Here is a 24,641-nt window from a genome sequence, read left to right as displayed (position 1 = left end):
GCCTGGGGCAGTGTGGCCGGCTGCATCTGAGACTGTGACTTTCCCTCCCAGTTCACCCCACCAGATGCCAGGATAGTCTTGGGAAGAGGAGTGGGTGTGTCTGACTGGGCCAGGCCGTCTCTGGGGTGGGGGTGCCCCCTGGTGGTCACAGCTGGCAGGGCCATCAACTACGAATCAGTTCACGTCCTGCCTCTGGTTCTGGCCATGCTGGACAGCCCTGGCCCCCACTCTACCTTAGGCCAGGCAACTGATTAAGCCCAGTTCTGGGCCCACCTTCATGGGAAGAGGCGGGTGAATTTAACAGAACTGTTGGGAGGCAGGGCAAGAGTTCTCACAATCATGCCTCCTCTCCCTAGCCTTAAGGACCTCCAGATTACACAGCCCAAACCAGATAATGTGTTGGGCACTCTCCGTTGTTGTTCAGTCGCTAAATCATGTCCGACTCTTTGCAACCCCACAGACTGCAGCACACCAGGCTTCCCTGTCCTCTGCAATCTCCCAGAGTTTGCTTAAATTCTTGTGCATTGAGTCCGTGATGCCATCCAACCATCTCATCCTCTGGCATCCTTTCTGCTGCCCCCAGTGTTTCCAGCATCAGGGTCTTTTCCAGTAAGGTGGCTCTTTGCATCAGGTAGCCAAAGTGTTGGAGCATCAGTATCAGTCCTTCCACTGAATATGCAGGGTTGATTTCCTTTAGGATTGATTGGTTTGATTTTCTTGCAGTCCAAAGAGCACTTCCTGCAAATTGGCAAATTCACTCTTTTAATAAGCCTTATGACAAGCTTACCAGAGAGATCTCCCCCTTTACAGAAGATGAATCTGATCTTGAAGAGGTTAAATGACTTGCCCCAAAATAGCAGAGCCAAGGTCTGTGCTGTGCCAGAGTCTTCAGCTCTTAACTATTGAATCTCTGTGTTCTGCCTTCCTCACCTGTGACCAGGACAGCTCTAGACCCAAACTTTAATTTTCACTTACAGTGCAGGTGTGTCAGATGTTTGGCTCAGAAAATGCTAATTCTAACAAGGGTGGCCAGAATGGTGAAAGGACTCAAGATGTTGATTTGAAAAAAAGCAGACTTTTTTTCAAAAAAAACTTTTGTTGGTGAAAGGGCTGCACCATGTGGCACCTTATTTTCCAGACCAAGGATCGAACCTGTGTCCCCTGCAGGGGAAACACAGAGTCTTAACCACTGGACCACCAGGAATGTCCGCAAACTGGCAGTTTTGTCTGGCAAAGAGGAGAGGGTTGTTGCATGGTTTCAGGGACCGGAAGTGGGCTAGGGAGTGGAAGCCATGGCCAGTCAATTTTCAGCTCAAGAAGAGAGTGTTCTAACCACCCGAGGTGTTGAAGGATGGGGTGGGCTGCTTTCAGAGGAAGTGGGACTGTCTGGCCACGGAGGTGTTCTGGCCTCCATCCCATACGGAGAGAATCTGGGTGAATGCTGGCTGACAATTACAGGGCACCTCTTATATGCCAGGCACGTTCTGTTACACTTTCGTCTTTCATCCTATCAACCGAGTGTGCATAATCTCCATTATAGACAAGGGTTGGCCTCAGAGAAGGGAAAGGCCCAAGATCATAGAACAAATTGGGGGCAGAGCCAGGCAGGATTTGTGGCCACCCTTCCTGAGCCCCCGTCATTCTTATTACACTGTCTTCCTGTTCAGAGAGATGTACTTCTTGGATGACTGGTCAGTCCAGGTTTCAGCCCCACCCGTGAGAGAGTAAAGACCAGGCAGAGAGAGTTACTGGTTCTGATACATGTGGACTGAGGCAGACTGAAACGATCTCTCAAAGGGCCTGGCCCCAGAGACCCCTGGCTGTTATTCATCCTTCCAGCTTCCTCAAGGCTTTCCTAGTTATTTCTCAATGGCCAGAGTGGGTGGGTAGCTTCCACTCACACTTCCTGTTTTCATCTGAAACTGGGCTTGGAGCACTTCCCACCCACCCCCCACTTTTTATTTTTGGCCACAACACGCATCACATGGGGATTTTTGTTCCCCGACTAGGGATCAAACCTCTGCCCCAGAAGTGGATGCACTGAGTCCTAACCACTGGACTGCCAGGGAAGCCCCAGAGTGTCTTTATACAGTCTCTGGAGTAATGCCTTTGCTGCAGACTTGGCCTGTGGGCCAAGATATGTACACCCCAAGTTGAGAATGAGTGTTACATTTTTTTAAATGACTAGAAAAAAAATCAAAAGAATATTTTATCACATGTAAAAATCACAAAAAGCCAGTGTTCGTAAATAATTTGTTTAGGACTTCCCTGGTGGTCCAAGGATTAAGAATCTGCTTGCCAATGCAGGGAACGTGGATTCAATCACTGGACTGGGAAGATCCCACAGGTCGCAGGGCAATTAAGCCTGGATGCCACAAGTACTGAGTCTGTGCTCTAGAGCCCACATGCAACATCTACTGAGCCCACACACTGCAACTACTGAATCTACACCTAGAGCTTGTATTCCAAGACGAGAGTAGCCACCGCAACGAGAAGCCTCTGTCCTGCGACTGGAGAGCAGCCCCTGCTCGCTGCAGCTAGAGCAAGCCCACTCACAGCACTGAAGACCCAGCACAGCCAAAAAGAAATAATTTGTTTACATATTGCTTATGTAAGTCCCCTTTCGAGAAGGGCAGAAGTGAATAGTTGTGACTGCGGATACGGCTCACAAGTCTAAAAAACGTACTGTCAGACCCTTTAAGAGAAGTTTGCAAACTACATACACAGAACGCAGGCACACAGGGACACACAGAAATGTCCTCTGGAATGTTGTTTGTAACAGTAAGCCAATGGCCACCAATAAATTAATACATTGTGGCCCATTCATACCACATGTGCCCCACCACCCTTCCAGAATAAAACCCACGAGGAGAGGAGTTTGTTTTATTCAGTTGTATTCTTAGTCCTTGGAACGGTGCTGGGTGTGGGTTTAAACATGATTAGACCTCAAAACCCCATATTGAGGGAAAGGAACTTACTTTCAGGTGATACATCATTTGCAAAGATTTAAAAACTCAATACTGTATGTTGTAGTAAAAGTACAAAAGTGTAAACTGGAAGGCTACCCATTGAATTTAGCAGAGTGGCTGTCTTGAGGGAAGGATGGGCTTTAAACTTATGTCATGTTATTCTTTGTACATCTCTGTAGTTTTCTAAATAAAAAACAAAACTGGAAGGTAGAGAACACAGTGAGCTCTCCAAGCATAAAAATAACACTGAATTTCTCCAGGAAAAGAAAGCCAAGCCAATGAGGATGAATTACAAGAAATTTCTGGATACTGAGCAGACAGAAAAATGGTCCATAGACTCAAGGTGGGTGAGAACCAGGAAATCATGACAAATAAGTCCAACTCTGTGAACAAGATTGATACACTCTGATCCATTACCAACCAGGAAAGGGTCTGGGGCACTTTGGGCTGGTGGTGACTTCAAGATTTGTCATCTTGAATAATAATAATTACAACTAATTATCACACACTCAGAAATAGTCATTTTACTTATTTTTGGCTGTGCTGGATCTTTGCTGCTGTGTGGGCTTTTCTCTAGTTGTGGTGAGCAGGGGCTACTCTCTAGCTGCGTTGCAAGGGCTTCTTATTGTGGTGGCTTCTCTTGTGAAACGTGGGCTCCAGGGCGTGTGGGCCTCAGTACTTGGGGCTCTGAGCCCTAGGGCAAAGCCTCAGTAGTTGTGGCACATGGGCTTAGCTGCTCTGCAGCATGTGGGATCTTTCCAGATGAGGGATAGAACCTGTGTCTCCTGCATTGGTAGGCAGATTCTTTACCACTGAGCCACCAGGGAAGCCCCAGAAAGTCATTTTAAAGGTCAGGCAAAGTGGTCAAGGGCCAGAAGGACAGCAATGTGAGGACAAAAACCAACCAACCAACAAGAAAACAGAGCCACAGACTGAATCTGGAAGGCTGCATACACCCTACAGAATGGGACCCCAACTTGGAATCACACGGGCCAGGGTTCACAGCCCGCCTAAGCCTGTCCTCACACCCACCCTGGAAGGGCGTGGAGGTGGTGCTCATCCTTCCTGGAAGGGAATTAAAGATCTATTAGATTTTTGAATTGGCCTATAAAATGGGGAAAAGATTGAATCCTTAAAAAAGAAAATAAAGTTTGGATGCAAGGAACTAAGGTAAGGCCAGTCTAAAACATGCCTTTGATGGAATTGGGGCTATCCACAGATGAAAATGCAGTGCATGCATGCTAAGTGGCTTCAGTCATGTCCGACTCTCTGGGACCCTATTGTATGGACTGTAGCCTGCCAGGTTCCTCTGTCCAGGCAAGAATACTGGAGTGGGTTGCCATGCCCTTCTCGAGGGGATCTTTGCGACCCAGGGCTTGAGCCTGCGTTTCTTTTGTCTCCTGCATTGGCCGACAGTTTCTTTACCACTACCGCCACCTGGGAATGTACAGTGGACCTTGCCTAACAAACGAGACTTTATTGAACTCAGTATGCTAGGCACTGGGCAGTCCTGGAGGGACAGATATGCCTCAAGTTCTCTAAGAATCTGCAAACTAGTTGGAAAGATAAGGCTTTCATACAAACCTCCTAAGAGAAGAATTTCATTACCAATAAGTGAGTGGTTCAGCAGCTGGGGAGTTGAATCACTAAGAGGCAGGATGTCTGGGCGATGTGTAGAAATCAGCAAGGTGGAGGGACTTCTTGGTGGTCCAGTGGCTTAGACTTCCCACTCCCAATGCAGGGGGCCTGGGTTTGATCTCTGGTCAGGGAACTAGGTCCCACACGCCGCAACTAAGAGTTGGCATGCTGAGACTAAAGATCCCACATGTTGCAATTAAAAAGACAGTTCCTACAGCTGCAGTGAAGACTGAAGATGCCGTGTGCAGCAAGTGAGGCCAGCGCTGTTCTAAGTTGCTTGTCGTGTCTGACTCTGTGCGGCCCCATGAACTGTATGTAGCCCGCCAGGTTCCTCTGTCCGTGGGATTCTCCAGGTAAGAATACTGGAACAGATTGCCATTCCCTTCTCCAGATCTTCCCGACCCAGGGATCGAACTGGCATGTCTTATGTCTAACCTGCATTAGCAGATGGGTTCTTTACCACTAGCGCTACCTGGGAAGCCCAGTACAGCCAAATAAATATATATAAAAAAAGAAAATTAAAGAAATCAGCAAGGTGGAGAGCAAGAGCCCGATAAGAGAGGGAATGCAGCTGAGAGGGAGAAACCCATGAGGCGCCATTCAGATAACAGAGCTGGCAGGACATACACCCCAGGTGCCAGCCCGAGAACACGAATAATGCAAATGCCCAACGAGGGGTGCATCACTGGCTGAGGCTGAAGACTCGGTGAGCCGGGCAGGTCCATTTTCTTGCCATATGCTGCTGGCAGAGGTGGGTGGGGGGCTACAGGGAGCCCCCTCGTGCCTGACTCCTCCTCCCTGCTCTCAGGGAGGAACCCATCCCCCACTCCTCAAGGGCCAGCTGGGCAGGACCCTGCTCCCAACATGGTGCAGCCTTGCTGGAGACCCTTCTCTCATTGAATCTCAGCTGAGGGCCAGACTCCCACATTTTGTTTGATCCATTGGAAGCCTAGATTCCTAATTTTAGAGCCAGGAGGTCACTAAGTATAATCATTTATTTGACAGATCTGGCAAAGGAGCCTGAGAGGTTTAGAGAGTTGCCCAATTATTTGAGAGCCAGTTAGATAGGAAAGAGTAAACCCAGGCCCTTCTGACCCCAGATCAGAGTCTCTCCACCCAGCCCCTGGCCGCCTCCTCATCTACAGCTGCACCAGGTCCTCAGATCATGCCTGGGGCTGGCACTCCCAGGCCAGGAGAAAAATCTGGGCCTGTTAACACTGTACCTGTGAGGGCAAAATAGAGTAACTGATACACAAGGAGCTTTGGAGAACTTTTTATTGTTTAAAAATCATAATTGAAGCTTCAAAAAACATACAACCTAACACATGTCCCAGTTCCGGTGCCCTGCTCCCTGGAGGAGAGCACAGGGCTAGTCCCTCCCATCGTGCGGCCCACACCACTAGCCAGGACCCTGCCCTGGGGAGGCTGCCCGCCCGCCCGCCTGCCCCCGTGTGCTAAGTCCCCGGCTGAGGAGGGGCCCTGGGATGAGGTAGGGTGACCGGCTCCCTGCACCCCTCACCCCCTGCACATAGCAGTCTGTGTGCCCCATGTGGGAAGAGGAGCCAGTTCCCTGGGCAGGGGACCCCCATGGGGGAAAGACAGAGCCAGTCCCCACTCACCCCACCCCTCCCCAGCCCCCCAGCTCAAGGGAAGCTGTCGTCGTCATCTTCTGCCATCTCCTTGGCAAACTCCAAGTCCTGCTGCTCCCGCTCTCGCCGCTCCTGGGGAAGAGGGCCGCGGGGGCGGGGGGCTGAGGACCAGCCGGGGGCTCGTGGTCTGCACCCAGCCAGACCCACCCAGGCTGCTGAGGACCAGCCAGGCACTCACTTGGTCTGCACCCAACCTGACCCACCCAGGCTTTCCAGAAACTCCCGCTTCTACCCAGAGCAGAAAGCAGCTTACCTCTGCAGACTCCAAGTCCTTGTTGTAGGATTTGGGAGGAAACCTCATGGCCTGAAGCACAATGGAGAGAGGAGTGAGTGAAGAGGAGGCAGGCACCTGGGCACCAGGGAACGTACCAGACAGGTGACACGCCTCAGTTTAATCTGGTGGGGGAGCTAGGCATGGTGACCCATGACACCACGTGATAAACACTAAAGAAGAAAATCCAGAGGGATAAACGGCTGACCCTCTCAGTGATATCCCTGGTTTCCTAGGGGGAGAGACCAGGAAAAACATTGGTGCCCAACAATACCAGCACCTAACCCAGCACTTGACACACAAGGGACTGGGAGCCTTTTGTAGACCAAGATGGTGGTCCTACCCTTTACAGAATTCAGACTTTGCTAAGGGCCCCAAGACAGTGATTTCATCCAATCTCGACAACCCTGTGAAGTAGGCAGGGCAGGTAATACCTCACTATCAGTCTCACAGATGGAGACACAGAGACTCAGAGAAGGTAAACGACTCAAATTTGGAACCAAATCCGGAACTATGCACTCTAAACCCCAGTCTGATCCTCCCTGGCAACCAGACGCTTTAAGTGGACAGAGGCACTGGGGTCCCACAAGCCAAGTCCTCTGCCCCTTCTGGACCCCCAGTGCTTTAGAGACCGGGAGCTGGGCCTCAAACCAAGCCGGTCTTCTCTAGGAACCTGTGGGTGTGGCAGCGTGCTGCTGGTCCGCTCTCTGCAGCTCGGGGCCCCTCACCTTGACAGACATGTTGTGAATATCCAGGCAGAAGGAGATGCGCTGGTGGAAGGCTAACTGGGGCTCGCGGGTGGAATAGATGTCAATCATCTCCTTGGACTGGACATAGCCCTTCTCGTGGTTGATGCTGGCCTCAATGACACCATCTCGAATGGCCTGCAGGCCCCAAAGGGAGGAAAAGTCACCAGAAAGTCCATCTTCTAAGTCTGAGAACATCCTGTCTCATCTCTTTATCCTCCCTGCTCTCTCCTACATTCATTCGTGCATACACACACACTCTCTCTGGCAACCTCCTGGCTTCACTGTAAGATGGGCATGCCACCACTTTAGCCGTCAACCTCCTCCCACCCCATGCCTGCAACACGGCATCTGTGGTCCCTGAACCAGGCCCACCTTGGCAACAATGAACTCTGCATCCTCTGGGCTATCCAGCTGCAGCTTCTGGGCAATGTCCGCCAAGGAGATGCGGGAATAGGAGAGGCTGATCATGCGTACACCTGGGAGGAGGGGCCACGGGGAGGACAGGGTGGGCACAGACCCTTCACCCGCCCAGACAGCCATAGCGTTGTCCCAGCCCCTGGAGAAGCCAAGTCCCAGTCCTGCTCTTCCAGGGCTCCCTCAGACCCTGATCCACACTTGTCTTTTTTTTTAAGTGATCAGGTTACCTTTTCTTTTTTCTAGTTTGGCTGCACTGGGTGTTTGTTACAGCACAAGGCTTCTCACTGCGGTGTGTGGGCTTAGCTGCCCCGCAGCACGTGGCACCTTTGTTCCCTGACCAGGAATTGAACCCGCGTCCCCTACCCTGGAAGGTAGATTCTCAAGCACGACCCACACCTGTCTTGATGACGTTGTGCCGCAGTCGGATGATGAGGGTGTAGGTCCCATCTGCTTGGAACTTCTCCCCAAACTGATCCAGGACCTGGTTGAACTTGGCTAGGTTTCCTGTCCTGACAGCTGCGGTGGGGAGAGGAGTGGGTCAGATGCTGCACGTGGTGCACACCAGAGGGGACACAGTGCCGGGGGGCGGCACGCTCTGGGAGGGGACTGGCCTTACCCTGGGTCAGAAGGAAGTAGGGCATGAGTGAGCGCTTGAGGGATGGTTGACGGAACTGCAGCCGGTCTGGGATCTCCCCCAGCAACAACTCCACCACAATCAGAAGCTTGTGCACCTGACAGAGTGTGACACAGAAGGCAGTGGGCAAGGAGCCCCGCAGGGTGGGAGGAGAGGACAACACGGGGCTTCGACTCAGCCAGACACACCGGAGGAGGAGGAGGGTGGCGCTGGACTGGGCCCACGGAGAGAGGAAAAATCGCTCAAGCTGTGCTGCATGTGGAACCGAAGCTCTGCCTTGGGAGTCAGGCCCTGGGAGCATCTGACCCTTTGACTACACCAGGCCCTCAGCTTCATTTCACTTGGCCAGTCAGTGCACAATGCTCCAAAAGGGCAAAGCTCCAAAGTACAGGCTGGATGGGCAGGTTCTATGGCTCAGAACCAGTGAGGAAGCAGGGCCCAGAGGCCTCGGGAATGGGATGCAAGTCAGCCTAAGATGCTGGTTAGGGAGGTGAACCATATGTAAACTAGTCACCTGGGCAGAGGAAAAAGCAGAGGAAAGGGCCTGCAGAGCCTCAGTGAATGAGCTGGGTATGATGCACAGGGTTGCCTGGGAAATGGGGCCCCTTCTCCTGATGCAGCACCCTGCAAGGGAGACTGTGGGAGGAGGGGGCAACTTCCCCCACAAGCAGGAGGGACAGGAGCACAGACAGCTAAACCACTGGCAAGCAAGTGTCACAAAGGAGGTGAGGGGTTAAAAACGGGTGTGGGTGATGGTGCCCACACCTGGGCAAGGAGGGTCCAGCCGTCCGGGGTGGTCCCCTCACTCACTGCTACCTTGTCCCTCTGCGTATTCCATGAGTGAGGGGAAAGCCATGGTGACGGCAGAAATTAACATGAGCCCTGAGGATTCTTTTAAGCAATGGCAGACTCGTATTTTTTTGGCCACACCTTACAGCATGCAGGATCTTAATTCCCTGACCAGAGACAGAACCTGTGCCCCCTGCACTGGGAGCTCAGAGTCTTAACCACTGGATCATGACGGAAGTCCCACACCTTGAGGATTCTGATGAAGTAGAAAAAGGAGGGAGGATGCCTCAGCCCAGGGGACAGGTTGGAGAAGAGGCCAACCTGTACTTGAAGTGGTGGGGAGGCTGTCAGGAGAGATGCCTGGGGCACGTCTCGGGATGCCCAGTTCTGAGTGCCAGGCTGAGTTCTGAGCTCGGAGACAGAATGCCAGTCTTTACATGCTAGCTAGAAATGTCGAGTCTCTGGATTCCTCCTCCCTAAAATGGGTGTAATAACAATAACACTACCTGAACCACCTGATCCAGAAGACTCACAATACTTTACTGGGTAGGAAATGGGAAAAATGCAAGCTTCCTGGACCAGGCAGACCAGCCAGGACCTCCACTGAGTCAGGCAGGGGAAGCTGGGCTGGTGGAGGGGAGGATGGTGACCAGCAGTGTCGGTGGCTCAAACAAAGGCATGGGCAACGTCAGAGAGGAGATGACTACCAAAGCCGTCAGGCAAATCAACAGATGACTCAGTGATGGGGAAGGTGGGGACAAGTCCAAGATGACCCACGGCTTCTATGCAGATCAGGACAGCAAGAATGGCTGTAAATGGCACACAGGCGGGTCTGGACAAGGTGAGTGAGAGAAGCCAGCAAGTATCTTAATGGAGATGTGTGCTGAGAAGTGGAATTTGCAGGTCTGGGTTTGTGAGAGGGCTCAAAACTTGTATTATGGGCTGAACTGTGAACCCCCAGATTTTTATGGTGAAGTCCCAACCCCTGAGTACCCCAGAATGTGACTGGTTTTGGAGCTAGAACCTTTAAAGAGGTTATGAAGGGAATATGAAGTCATGTGAATGGGCCCTAATCCAGTTATGATTGGGGTCCTTACAAGAAGAAATAGAGATACAGATATGCACGGGAGGAAGACCATTTGGAGGCATCAGAAGATGGCCAACTCCAAGCAAAAGAGAAGCCCCCAGAACAACCCGGCCACACTAACATCCTGAATTTGGACTTCTCACCTCCAGAAATAGGATGAAATAAATTTCTGCTGTTCAAGCCAGCCAGTCTTGTTATAGCAACCCGGGCAGATTAAGACAGATTAATGGACTTTGGTGACACATTGTGGAGGTGAGAGCTAAGCCGTGAAAGCAAATGAGATCCCCCAAGGCGAGAACGTGGAACTATCACGGATGGTACACTTTCAGCGTGCTCTGCTTTAGATGCCATTTTGAATTCCATGTATGTTTCTACCCATTCTCACCCCCACCCCACCATTTTTACTTAAAGCTGGCTCTCCACTTGGGCTCTCTAGCCCATTCCTCCTACCTCTTCCCAGGCCTTGGCTCATCACCTAACTGCTTCAGTCTCTCTGGGTAGGAAGTTCCCCCAACTCTGCTTCTTCACCTCTCGAGCAGCCCTTCCACCTCTTTCCTGGCTCCTTCACCAACAGTTCATGGGCAAGACCTCACTCTAGCTCCCTCTGCTCCTTCCTGCAACCTGGGTCTACCACAGAAAACTCTGAAACCTTATCCATCCACAGCACACTCTGGTTTGAAAATACTGCTTTACCCCATGACACCTCCCCCCTAGTGTGCAACACAGCCTGTATGTCAATTATGTGCATTTTTACTGATTTTTAGAAGAAGGTTTAGTGTGTGTCCTACATTGTAAGCAATCTTACATTCTGCAATGTACCTTATGTGTCTGAAAAACCACTCCCTTCTAGGAAAATTCTACCCATCTTTCAAAAACCAATCAAATATAACTATTTAAAGATTTCTTTATTTTACCACAACTGAATTTGCCTTTCTCTGAACTGCTGAACTGAAACAAACCAAACCTCCTACCACACTGAGCTCCTCGGTGTACATGCTCATCCTGCTCTTTCAAGGGCTAGGAGGCGTCTGGGTGTGAATGCAGGAGCAGTCATCTGTAGCTGGGAAAGCTGGGTCCTAATCCTGGCTGCTAGGCTCTGCGATCTTACACAGCCCTCAAGCCATTCTGCTTCAAGTGTTCTGTATCCATCTCTTTGAGTGCAAATAGCATTTCTTATCCTTCTTTTCTATCCCTCACAGTGCCCAGTATCAAGGTCGGCACTCCAGAAATATACCTGGGGACTGACAGCTCTGACATGGCCAAGGTTTACCCCCACCTGAGTCGGCCACCTTAAGGAGGGCCCTGGGTTCCCCGGCCACAGACATCACTGCTCCCAAAGGGGCACCTGAGGGACCAGGTAAAGAGTCCAGAGCTTATCAACACGAACCAGGCCCTTGCATGAAAGGACTATAGGGGCTTCTGGGGAGTCAGGAATATTTTAAACCTACCTACCAGGGAGAAGACTGGGGATATATACTGCCAGAGGTGCAGGCAGTGTCTGCCTAAGATGCCCTGAACAATGTTATGTGGAAACAGACATGTGATGCCACCTTCAAGGTAAGAAGACTAAGTAAGGATGCCTTCCTGGCTCCTCAGATGGGGAAACGGCAGTAACGTGGTATCAGGTGAGTAAGGGGGTCAAAGGGGAGGGAGCGCTGCTGCTCACCGTCTGTTTGAAGCCGACAGCTGTGTGCTGAGGGGCCTTCCGGAGGGCGTTGGTCATTGTTCTTCGGGCCTCTGAGTACTCCAGCTGGATGGCTTTGATGCGCCCTGGGTGTGAGAAGAGGACTGCTGATCAAGATGAGAGCATCATCCAGGCCCTGGTCCCCCACAAACCAGAGCGCCTCTTAGGCCCCACGGGCACCACATGCTTAGCCAATCTGTGCCGAGTGAGCCTGAGACCCCTCCCGGCCGGGGCGGGCCCCGCTCACCTGTGTAGTAGAGGTACCTTGCCCACTCGTTGTTGTTGGCCTGCTCGGGGAACACGGACTTGGACACCAGCTTCTCGGCCTGGTCGTACAGGCTGTAGTGCAGGTAGTTCCGGAGCAGGAGGTTCAGCAGCGTGGCCTGCCCGTCCGTGTCGTGCCGCAGCGTGGCGGTCCGGAGCCGAGCGTGCAGGAAGCTTCCAGGAGGAAAGAAATGAGGTCAAAGGCCTCAAATAACAACTCTGAATAGCCAACTAGTAAAGCATCAGTCTGGGTGCACAGAGGATGGAGCTCTGCTCAGAGAACCTGCGCTCTCTCTCTCGATGAATGAGCGTACCGGGAGGCGTGACCAAAGGTGGGGGTGATGCGGGAATCAGGGTACGTGCGACAGGGGCGCAGGAGGATGTGAGGGAGTTGTGGCTTTAAGCAGCCCAGTCAGGGCAGGACTCACTGAGAAGGTAACCGTTAACCACAGGCTTGAAGGATGCAGGGAGGAGGGCCCTCTCAGCCGAGGGAAGTGTGCGCCCATGCAAGAGCGAGGCGTCGGGGAGCAGGGGGGCCCAGACCCTATGAGGCCTCAAAAGCTTTTATCAGGAGGGCTCTGGCTTTTTCCCTGAGGGGAGTGGGGAGCCACAGCAGGTTCCAAGCAGAGTGGTAAAAGGTTTTCCAGCCTGTCCTTGTACCTTTTTTTAAAAAAAACTTTTTTTATTTTTATATTGGAGTACAGCCAATTAACAATGCTGTGGTAGTTTCAGGTGCAAAACAAAGGGACTCAGCCATACTGCCCTCCTACCTCTGACCCACTCAAGAGTCCTCCCTTGACATGCGGTGAAAGGAGGAGCCTGGGGGACAGGACTAAACAGGCCAGTGGTCATCTCTGTCTCAGCCTCTCAAGCCCTCCCACAGCTCAGGGCATGTTAACCGCCACTCCCACCTCCTGCTGGGCCCTTGACGTCTCCCAGGCCTTGGCCCTCTGCAAGTCCACAGCTCTGTGTAGTGTCTGACTATGCTGCTGACCCCAAGGGCCACAAGCGAGACCCTTGGCCACTGGTACCTGCGCACCACATCCAGCTTATCCAGGAACTCATAGACCCGGGCGTGATAATAGTAACACTTGGCAGCCACAAGGTCCAAGGCCCGGCGGTTCTGAGTGCTGATCTTCTGCATCAGATCATCAGAAATCTTCTGTGCCTGGGGATGTAGACAAATATTCACATAAAAGCTTGCACATGAATGTTTATATCAGCATTTTTCACAATAACCAGTAAGTGGAACTGGCCCAAGTGCTTAACATCCAATCAATGGTTAAACAAAATGTGGTATATCCATGTGATGAAATATTACTCATCCATAAAAAGGAACAGACTACAGATACACGCTACAAGATGGATAAACCTAGAAAACACTAAGCTACAGAAAGAAGTCAGACACAAAAGGCACATATTATCCATGGGACACAAGATGTTAATAGATTACTGGGCTGGGGTGAGGGGAGAATAAGGTGTGATTACTAACAGGTATGGTGTTTTTCTTTGCGGGGGTGGGGGTAGTGATTAAGCTTGTCTGGAATTAGACAGGAGGGCAGTTGTATAACCTTGTGAATATACAAAAATATCATCGAAATCTAGAATTTCAAGTGGGTGAATTATAGTTAAAGAGCAACCAATCAAACAAAAACCAACCAGTGGCAAAGCAAGGGAAAAATAAAACAGAAGACTGAGGCATAAGACTGTCACCTCCTGGGAGTGCCCCTGGGAAAGAAGCCGAGCCTGCCAGGGCAGCTGCCGCAGCTGGAGGCAGTGCTGGAAGAGTCGTATCCACAATGAAGCCTTTCAGATCCACAGTAATAGCTGCCATTTATTAACACGCTGGGAATGCTGACCTTATGCAGATCATTGTGCCAAGTATTTTTTAAATGTATTGTTTTAATACTAATGATAAACTTGTAAGAATGGCAGTTTGTCTTATTTTAGACACAGCTGGGAGAAATCAATTTGCCTAAGGTACAAATGGGATTTGAAGCCAGGTCTTTCTGCCTCCAAATCAACTCTTTTTAAACCATCCACTATCCGGGGACTGCGCCACAGAGAGGTACAGAGTGACCATGGGCAGGCCTTTCCCAGAGCCGGAGTAGGAGTTGAGGGGTCTTCCTCGGATGGGGGCATTCTCATGTTGGGGAAGAGTCTGGGGGGCAGTGAATGACCCAATGATGATCTATGTCTACACAAGAGGTGATCTCCCCCACTAACCCCACGCACTACCTGGGGCGCGTTAGTCACATGCTCTGGTCTTGGATACCTCTTTGTAGCGCTTGCTGTTCATCAGGAAGATGACCATGAGAAGCTGGAGGTAGGCTTCCACTTCAGGCAGGAGGGGAGCCGATGCAGCTTTTCCTGTTCTGGGACGGAACTGTAAATCGGCTTCTGTGTCCATGGGCTAGGAGAGGATGTGAGTTACCGTGGAAGAGCTCAGTCAGATCAATCAACCAGGAATTTCTTAAGCACTTACTACTATTTCAACAGAGATTTACCAAGTGCCCACTGTGTGCCAAGATTTTTCTGGGTGCTGGGGATACAAAAATACTGAAGGGAGTCAAAAAGGCTGTCGATAAAATCAATACAAAAAAGGGTTACAGGAGTATAACATCCTTATAGATAGAATGGGGACAGAAAGAATAATGGAAGGACCCCTCAGAGAGCCTACAATCTAACTAGAGATTAAACCACCAGACCTGGAACCACTGCAAATTCTGTCAGGCAGGGTTTAATAAAGTGATATAATTCTAAAGATGAGATCAAGAATAATGAGACAGGGAGTTCCCTGGTGGTCTAGTGGCTGGGATTCTAGGTTTCACTGCTGTGGCCTGGGTTCAATGCCTGGTCGGGGAATTGAGTTACGCAAGCTGTGTGGCTTGGCCAAAAAAGAATAATGAGACAAAAAAAATTTTTTTTTGGTGGTAATGAAGAAATCTGGGGGGAAATTGACATATTCATAGTATTTATTTTCAGATCTAGTCACTAAAACTGGAATAATGTGTAACAGATCAAAAAACGATCATGGTGGGGGACTTCAGCGATGTACAGGTTAAAAAATACTCCAGGCGGGGCTGGGGGAGGGTGCTTCTCCTCTTTCCTAGACAGTAAAGTCTTCACTGTCCACCTCAGGGGGTTTTCTGCGCTTTACATCTATGAAACAGATTGTAAGCTTACAGAATTTTAGGGAGATGAAGGCAGCTGAAGGGCCAATGAAGTTTAAGAAAGGACAGGGCTTGAACTGTACCATGGATGATAAGAGGAGGTTTATACTCAGAAAGGGAAAGGAGAGGTTTCTCCTGGCATGGAGACAACTACCACCAGCAAACTAACTTCATCAACATGCGCTCTGGGCCACACAGTGTTCTAAGAGCCTGCCCCTTCTTCCTCAGCAGCTCCCCTACAACATGCCCCCAGATCTGTTCATCACATACATCAAATGAAGCACAGGCAAGTTAGGTCAGACACCAAATGGTAGAGCTGGGATTAAAAATTCAACCTTCCCCCAAAACCTGTGCTCTTAACCACTGTTCTCTTTTGGGTGGGGCCACACTGCAGGTATGTGGAATCTCAGTCCCCTGTTCAAGGATCCAACTACACCCCCTGCAGTGGAAGTGAGGAGTCTTAACCACTGGACCACCGGGGAAGCCCCTTAACCACTGTTCTCTACATCCTCCATGGTGAAGCTTCAGAGGCAAAGAGGTGGTAGAACCTTCTCCTAGGCCCTGTGTTGGGAGTGGTGGGAAATGAATGTAGTTGGAAGGGTCCTAATTCTCAGATTTTTTTTTCTGACTCAGAATAAAGACCCTACAGGGCCGAAGGATGGTCCCCCTGTTAGAGAGCAGATGAGTATTAAGAGGGGCTGCTTTGCTTCATGTCTCTGCTGTGGCAGGTAACAAGACAGGTCTCCAGGATGGGACACAGCTACCCAGGGTGGAGTGTGTGTCTCTGTGTGTCTCAAGCCAAGCCCACACTCCTGCACTGGCCTGACTTCACTCACCTCTTCCAGGAAGGGTAGCAAGAAGTCTCGAGTGGCATTGTTGGAAGTGAAGAAGCCGTGCACAGCCTTGTACAGAACGTAGTGGTTGAGGCGGCGTGACGTGGAAGGCAGCATCCGTAGGGCCCGCAGCACAAACCGAGGCTCCTTGCCCGACACTGCCTTCTCCAGCTGTTTCACATGCTCCTTGATGTCTGTGGAGGACCAGGGGGAGGAAAAACGTGAATTCCAACTCCTCCTACCCCTCCGCCACTCCAGCCAAGCAGTCTTAGGAAGCCTCTTACAAATGTCAGGATGTGGCCAGCCCCTCTTTTGCCCTAACAGGGTTGAGCAATACTTATGGATGCCATATGCTGATTTTAAGACATAACCAAGAGACACAGAAAAGTAAAGCTGGGTTGGGGAAGAAGTAGAGGGTGACATAAAAAGGAAAAAAAAAAAACAATGAAAAACAGACACACATGGAGATTTAGCACATCTTCAAATAGGAAAACACTTTCCAAATGCGAACAATGGGAGAAATCACACACATACACACACAAAAGACTTAAAGAACTTCATAGAAAAAACAAACAAACAAACAAAATCCTTCTGATTAACTGTAGCAAAAGAAAAGTATCTGCAACAAACGTGGCCAGAGATGCATATTCAATAAAGAGCTTGTATAAAGGATTAAAATGAATACAAATTAGTATCAATGGACAGTATGAAAAGAAGACCGACAAATAGACATGAAAAATGTTTCATTAGTATTCAAATAACCACAAATGAAAACATTTTTCAATAACCATTCTAACAGTATTTGAAAAATGATAACATACAGAGTACAGGGGTGACCAGGACATTTCTGTTTGCATAATGTAAATCAGTACAGTTTTCCTGGACAATATCTACCAAAGACCTTAAAAACATTTACCCTTTCAACTCAGGGATCTATACTAAATGAGTAATTACAGAAATAGATCAAATAGGTGGGCAGAGATGATGGCTGCAAAGCTATTTATAATTGAGGAAAATGGAAACAAATGTCCAGAAATAAAGGAGCACCATCAATTGGTAGCTTCTCAGTTTCCCTTGTATTCATATTCCTTTGTATTAGAATAGGAGCTGATGCAGTCAATACTATCATATCCTCAAACCACCACCCAGGAGCATAACTTTGCTTATTTCAATGTTTTTGAGCTAGTTTCTCATACAGTAAAGCAGAGAGCAAATCCAATAAATAGTCCTGTCCTACTTGATCCAGAAGTGGGAAATAGCACCAGGGTCACAGTGGGGAGTCTTCACTCTACCCACTCCAAATATGGACAGGATGCTCTAAGTTGGAAAAGTGAAATATAAACTTGGAGGAACAAGAGAAGGGTGGAAACTGAGAACAGGCACCAAGGAGAAGAGAAATGGGGGAACTGGTATATAGTTTAGGTGGGAGGTGAGTATCAGGAACACAAACAAATGACAACTAAAAAGTTGAAAGTGTATAATGTGTTTAAACTCTTTAGAAACAGAGCAGGAGTAAGGGTTTGAAGTGAGAGAAAAACGAAATAGGACCGTTTGGGCAGTTCAATTAGAGCAAGGAGGAAGCAAGATATTAAGCAGAAAGGGCTCTCTTAGGGGAGTCTGCTAAAGGTAGTTAAGACAACAGAAATCATTCTTAAAACACAGGGGTCTACGGTGTTATCCTTATCCCCCTTCAAAGATAAATACAGACACTAGTTTTTATAGAGATCAGTCATGCATTGGGGTCACTAGAATCAGTCTGATGAGATGTAAGTGGAATAATAAGGTAAGAGGAGAGAACTTAGAAGAGGGAGTCTATATAGGGCCCAGTGAGACCTAGTTCTAGATGCAGTTCCCTGTGGGGGGGAGGTGTGTGAGAAGGGAGGAGTCCAGAGTCTAGAGAGACTGTTCAGTTATCCGGGCCGCGGTCCGGAGTGTCAGGGTAGCGGGAGCAGGCACTTAGGGGGTGATCCCAAGGAACCCCCAAGTCACGGTGGTGAAGGCTACGCCGGGGTCCCAAGGAGAGGCTACATCATCGCGGTGCTGTCACCCGTGATCATGGCACGTCCCCGGCCCAAGCTCTCGTACCCTCCAAGGTGACGGTGTCCAGCTCTCGCTGGGAGTGCTCAGCCGCCGCAGCCGCCGTCTTGCCAGCGGTCTCCCCGGTTGATCCGCCACCCGCCGCCGCCTCCTCCTTCATCTCCACATCCTGGGGGGCCGGGGGCGGCGGTGGTTCTTGTTCCCCTCCGCCGGGCGGCGGCTTTGCCTTGTCCGCGCCGCGGCGCCTCGCCGAGCCCTCCTGCTTCATGGCGCCCGGGGTCGCGGCCTAGTCCGGGGACCGAGGCCGGGGCCTCGCGTAAACCCTCGCACCGGAGACCAGGAACCGAGCCGGGCCTGCACACGAGCGCGGGCTCGCGTCGGGCCGCACGATGACGGAGCAGCTGCAAACCCCTTCCCGGCGCTGGGCCTTCTGGGAAACGACAGGCCGGGCTGGTCGATGACCGAGTCATCAAAGGGGAAAAAAGTCAACCACCGAGACTCAGGATGGAGGCGGATCTCCACGGAAGGTGCGGGGAGGAGTTTCTTTGAGTCTGTGAAGCTTGTTTTGGAGTGCTCCAGTGTGTTGATTTTCTTGCTTGTTTCTCTCGAGTGCACGTCCGTGAATGTCCACAAGAGGTCCACAAGAGGTCACCTCAGGCTCCAACTGGGTTACAGCGGAGCACCGCACCCCACCCCGCGAAGAGTGGGTAGAACCTGTTGGAACGCAGGGCGTACTGACGCCGTGAATTGCTGGGCGGGTTTCATGCTTAAACTCGCTCAGTTTACCCCCGGCAGGGTTCACTTTCGAGATCCATGAGGCTGCTCCTCAACCGTAGCCCGGTGCATCGGGCACGAGAGAAGAAAAGAATCTGCGCAGGGTTGTGGAGCTAGGCTGTTGTTCAGTCGCTCGGTCGTGTCCGACTCTTTGCGACTCCATAAACTGCAGCACGCCAGGCTTCCCTGTTCATCGCTGTCTCCTGGAGTTTGCCTGGCGTACTGCTTGCTATCCATGGGGTCAAGAAAAGACTCGGACACGACTGAGCAACTGAGCAACAACAAATGTCCATTGAGTCGGTGATGACACCCAACCATCTCATCCTCTGTCGCCTCCTTATCGTGCCCTCAATCTTTCCCAGCATCAGGGTCTTTTCCAGTTATTCGGTTCCTGGCATCAGGTGGCCAAAGTATTGGAGCTTCAGCATCAGCCCTTCCAATGAATATTCAGGGTTGATTTCCTTTAGGATTGACTGGTTTGATTTTCTTGCTGTCCAAGGGACTCTCAAGAGTCTCCTCCAGGACCACAATTGGAAAGTATCAGTTCTGTTGGATTTGAAATAAAACCGAATTGGAGACGACAGAGAACCCTATGGGATTCAGACTGTCTGAGTTTGAAAAGTGAAAGTCACTGGATTGGTTAGCCTTTCTCTTCTCCAGGGTATCTCCCCAACCCAGAGGTCGAACCCAGGTCTCCCGCATTGCAGGCGGATTCTTTACCAGCTGAGCCACAAGGCAAGCCCATCTGTGTTTAGCTAGTGCTGAAAATAAGGCATAAAATCCGCAGCCGAGGAATGCGGATAGGGGAGAGTGTCAGTCAGTTCAGTCGCTCAGTCGTGTCCGACTCCTTGCAACCCCGTGGACTGCAGCACACCAGGCCTCCCTGTCCATCACCAACTCCCGGAGTTTACCCAAACTCATGTCCATTGAGTCGGTGATGTCATCCAACCATCTCATCCTCTGTCACGTCCCCTTCTCCTCCCGCCTTCAATCTTTCCCAGCATTAGGGTCTTTTCAAATGAGTCACTTCTTCACATCATGGGCCAAAGTATTGGAGTTTCCAATGAATATTCAGGACTGGTTTCCTTTAGGATGGACTGGTTGGATCTTCTTGCACTCCAAGATACTCTCAAGAGTCTTCTCCAACACCACAGTTCAAAAACATCAATTCTTTGGTGCTCAGCTTTCTTTATAGTCCAACTCTCACATTCATACATGACTACTGGAAAAACCATAGTCAAAGCGACTAGTTGGACCTTTGCTGGCAAAGTAATGTCTATGATTTTTAATATGCTGTCCAGGTTGGTCATAACTTTTCTTCCAAGGTGCAAGCATCTTTTAATTTCATGACTGCAGTCACCATCTGCAGTGATTTTGGAGCCCCCAAAAGAAAGTCTATCACTATTTCCATTGCTTCCCCATCTATTTGCCATAAAGTGATGGGACCAGATGCCATGATCTTAGTTTTCTGAATGTTTAGTTTTAAGCCAACTTTTTCACTCTCCTCTTTCACTTTCATCAAGAGGCTCTTTGGTTCTTCATTTTCTGCCATAAGGGTGGTGTCATCCACATATCTGAGGTTATTGATATTTCTCCCGGCAATCTTGATTTCAGCTTGTGCTTCATCCAGCCCAGCGTTTCTCATGGTGTACTCTGCACATAAGTTAAATAAGCAGGATGACAATATATAGCCTTGATATACTCCTTTTCCTATTTGGAACCAGCCTGTTGTTCCATCTTCAGTTTTAACTGTTGCTTCTTGACCTGAATACAGGTTTCTCAAGATGCAGGTCAGGTGGTCTGGTATTCCCATCTCTTGAAGAATTTTCCACAGTTTGTTGTGGTCCACAGAGTCAAAGGCGTTGGCATAGTCAATAAAGCAGAAGTAGATGTTTTTCTGGAACTCTTGATTTTTTGATGATCCAGCGGATGTTGGCAATTTGATCTCTGGTTCCTCTACCTTTTCTAAATCCAGCTTGACCATCCAGAAGTTTGTGGTTCACGTACTGTTGAAGCCTGGCTTGGGGAATTTTGAGCATTACTTAGCTAGTGTGTGAGATGAGTGCAATTGTGTGGTAGTTTGAGCATTCTTTGGCATTGCCTTTCTTTGGGATTAGAATAAAAACTGACCTTTTCCAGTCCTGTGGCCACTGCTGAGTTTTCCAAATTTTCTGGCATATTGAATGCAGCACTTTCACAGCATCATCTTTTAGGATTTGAAATAGCTCAACTGGATTTCTATGACCTCCACTAGCTTTGTTTGTAGTGATGCTTCCTAAGGCCCACTTGACTTCACATTCCAGATTGTCTGGCTCGACAAAGTGGTGAGTGATCACACCATTGTGATTATCTGGGTCATGAAGATCTCTTTTGTATAGTTCTTCTGTGTATTCTTGCCACCTCTTCTTAATATATTCTGCTTCTGTTAGGTCCATACCATTTCTGTCCTTTATTGTGCCCATCTTTGCATGAAGTGTTCCCTTGGTATCTCTAATTTTCTTGAAGAGATCTCTAGTTTTTCCCATTCTATTATTTTCCTCTATTTCTTTGCATTGATCACTGAGGAGGGCTTTCTTATCTCTCCTTGCTATTTTTTGGAACTCTGCATTCAAATGGGTATATCTTTCCTTTTCTCATTTGCCTTTCACTCCTCTTCTTTTCACAGCTATTTGTAAGGCCTCTTCAGACTACCATTTTGCCTTTTTGCATTTCTTTTTCTTGGGGATGGCCTTGATCACTGCCTCCTGTACAATGTCATGAACATCCATCCATAGTTCTTCAGGCACTCTGCCTATCAGATCTAATCCCTTGAATCTATTTCTCACTTCCACTATATGATTTTAAGGGATTTGATTTAGGTCATACCTGAATGGTCTAGTGGTTTTCCCTACTTTCTTCAATTTAAGTCTGAATTTGGCAATAAGGAGTTCATGATCTGAGCCACAGTCAGCTCCCGGTCTTGTTTTTGCTGACTGTATAGAGCTTCTCCATCTTTGGCTGCAAAGAATATAATCAGTCTGATTTTGGCATTGACCATCTGGTGATGCCCATGTGTAGAGTCTTCTCTTGTGTTGTTGGAAGAGGGTATTTGCTATGACCAGTTTGTTCTCTTGGCGAAAGTGTTAGCCTTTGCCCTGCTTCGTTCTGTACTCCAAGGCCAAATTTGCCTGTTACTCCAGGTATTTATCGACTTCCTACTTTTGCATTCCAGTCCCCTATAATGGAAAGGACATCTTTTTGGGGTGTTAGTTCTAGAAGGTCTTGTAGGTCTTCATAGAACCATTCAACTTCAGCTTCTTCAGCATTACTGGTCAGGGCATAGACTTGGATTACTGTGATACTGAATGGTTTGCCTTGGAAATGAACAGAGATCATTCTGTTGTTTTTGAGACTGCATCCCAGTACTGCATTTCATTTTGGACTTTATTTCGGGGAGAGTATATTTGGGTGTAATTACTTCAATGTAATAAAATTTAGGAGTCTGGTCTCTATGAGACCTAGGGATAGCATATTTAGGGGGCGGGCTGGTAAAAAATCAGCTTCAGAATGTGGTATGCTGGAAGATCTGCTTTGCTCTGGGCTGTGGTGTATTGTGAGGCTGGAGGAAAAGAGAGGCTTCGGGGTTCCTTTGGGGAGATGATATGCATCCAGACAGACGCTGTAGTGAAATGGGGAACAGAATAATAGTGCACTTAAAGAGCGCCTAAGAGTCCCCCAGGGAGAAGAAACTGGACCTGAAACCCTGTCCACTTTTTCAAAGGACTCCTCCGGTGATTCTGCAGGAGTATAAAGATTCCAATTTCCTAAGACACAAAAAACAAAAAACTCCTTTTGTATCTTGGAATTTTTATCTCTTCCGTAAATGGAAGCTTTGTGGTTAGACCAGGTCAGACCCTGCAAGGCAACCTAGCCCTGCTGTAAGGTCCTACAGGGCAGAGAATGTTTTGACCATATTCTCCTTTATATTTTTACAGAGAGAGGATATTCTTTGTATCCCTCCTTTTATACTGTTGCAGTGAATAGCTAGCTCCTTGTACTAAGTAGTGACTTCTTAAATGGAAAATTGTGTTCTCCAGTTTTAGTGAAAAATGACCAATTCTTCCCTAACTGTACCCCTGCCCTCTAGGGCTGGGAGATTGGATAACAGGACTTTTGAATCATCACTGGAGTAAACTCATTAAAATGTGTTCTTCTTCTTTTTTTAAAAAAATATCTATTTATTTGGCCATGCTGGGTCTTAGTTGAAGCATGCTGGATCTAGTTTCCTGACCAGGGATGAAACCAGGGCCCCCAGCATTGGGAGCTTGGAGTGCTAGCCATTGGGCCACCAGGGAAGTCCCTAAAGCATGTTCTTTATAACACCATATCTGTAACCATAGGTAGATGAGAATGGCAGTGGAAGAAAACAGATGGGCTTTGTTGTTCATCTTTATGAGGTTACGCTTCTGGATAGTTAGAGTGTTAGCTCACTTCATTATTAAGTTTACATCACAAGGGAAAAACAATCAAGTCAGCAGATAACTACCTAGTCTGTCCTTGAGCAATATATCCAGGCCTTGGAAGATGCCCCAGCATGGGGGAGGATGGCTTAACACATTTTTTGGCAGTTGGTCTTGAATTCTTGGTGAGTAAGGGAACCAGCCTGGAGAGGGGTGGCTAGGAAGGGGCAGAGTCTGACTCCTGGGGCCAAAAACCTTGGAGAAATTATTCCACCCATTAAACTACGTTAAAAGAGATCAGTGAAAGACGTTAAAACCCAGCTTTAGGCAGAGGAGGCTGGTATAAACCTAGCAGTTTTACGAGACTGAATTTGTATGTTAACCCGTCCATGTGCCAATTCTACCCACCTCACTTCCTCCTGCAAACACCCTAATTGAGGGCAGAAGAAGGAAAGTTGGAATGAGAAGATAATATTTTCTTTTTAAAAATTTTGGATCAGTCTTATTCTTGTGTATGCTCCATCCTGTCTGACTCTTTGCGGCCCCATGGACTGTACCCCACCAGGCTCCTCTGCCTGTGGTATTTTCCAGGCAAGACTACTGGGGTGGGGTGCCATTTCCTACTCCAGGGGATCTTCCTGACCCAGGGATCAAACCCAAGTCTCTTGCATCTCCTGCATTAGCAGGTGGATTCTTTACCACTAGTACCACCTGGGAAGCCACCCAGTATTCTTGGGTTACCATTTATTTTTTACTTATCTGCATTAAAATATATATATATATATATATATTTGGCTGCATGGATTGTGGGATCTTAGTTCCCAGACTGAGGATAAAACCTGGCCCCCTGGCATTGGAAACTTAGAGTCCTAACAACTGGAGAGCCAGGGAATTCCCCTGCATTTTCTACTCAATAAACTTGGAAGTCATCTTACTCTTGTGCTTGTACCACATGTCTTCACCTTTCCCAGTCCCTAACTCAAGTCCAGAGAACCTCAGAGGCTCCTCTTGGAAGACAAATTGCTTTGATGATCTTCTGATTCTAGAGTCTAGATTCTACATTCTACACACTCATAGTTCTTCTCCGAGCATTTTCTAGCTGGTCTGAGGACATCATAATAGTGTTCATGTACATATAATCTGTATAGAGTATGATAATGTCTATTTTTTTTTTCCTGGCACAAATTAAGAATTTCCTTAGGATAGATTCTTTAAGGAAAAACACCAAAAGACA

General features: G+C 48.8%; 1 protein-coding gene across 1 annotated transcript; it reads right to left on the bottom strand.

Moving 5' to 3' along the window:
* Positions 1 to 5,868: 5,868 nt before the first annotated feature.
* On the bottom strand, positions 5,869 to 18,640 carry PSMD3 (proteasome 26S subunit, non-ATPase 3). Its single transcript, XM_043904446.1, has 12 exons — positions 18,243 to 18,640; positions 16,161 to 16,351; positions 14,427 to 14,564; positions 13,183 to 13,319; positions 12,135 to 12,325; positions 11,870 to 11,973; positions 8,310 to 8,424; positions 8,090 to 8,209; positions 7,649 to 7,752; positions 7,256 to 7,411; positions 6,510 to 6,560; positions 5,869 to 6,328 (listed from the first exon to the last, which is right to left on the bottom strand). Exons 1-12 carry the CDS (start codon positions 18,460 to 18,462, stop codon positions 6,251 to 6,253), a joined length of 1,605 nt encoding a protein of 534 aa, XP_043760381.1. The 5' UTR covers positions 18,463 to 18,640; the 3' UTR covers positions 5,869 to 6,250.
* Positions 18,641 to 24,641: the final 6,001 nt, after the last annotated feature.

Source organism: Cervus elaphus, chromosome 5 (genome assembly GCF_910594005.1).
Source record: "Cervus elaphus chromosome 5, mCerEla1.1, whole genome shotgun sequence".
NCBI classification, from domain to species: domain Eukaryota; kingdom Metazoa; phylum Chordata; class Mammalia; order Artiodactyla; family Cervidae; genus Cervus; species Cervus elaphus.
The sequence above is the reverse complement of the archived record's forward strand: the minus strand, read 5'-3'. Positions and strand labels throughout refer to the sequence as shown.

Coding starts and splice junctions, on each gene's coding strand:
- PSMD3 (XM_043904446.1), bottom strand. CDS start 18,462: ATGAAGCAGGAGGGCTCGGCGAGGCGCCGCGGCGCGGACAAGGCAAAG. Junction 11,974..12,134: donor AAGGTACCTCTACTACACAG/GTGAGCGGGGCC, acceptor TCTCACACCCAG/GGCGCATCAAAGCCATCCAG. Junction 6,329..6,509: donor AGGACTTGGAGTCTGCAGAG/GTAAGCTGCTTT, acceptor CCTCTTCCCCAG/GAGCGGCGAGAGCGGGAGCA.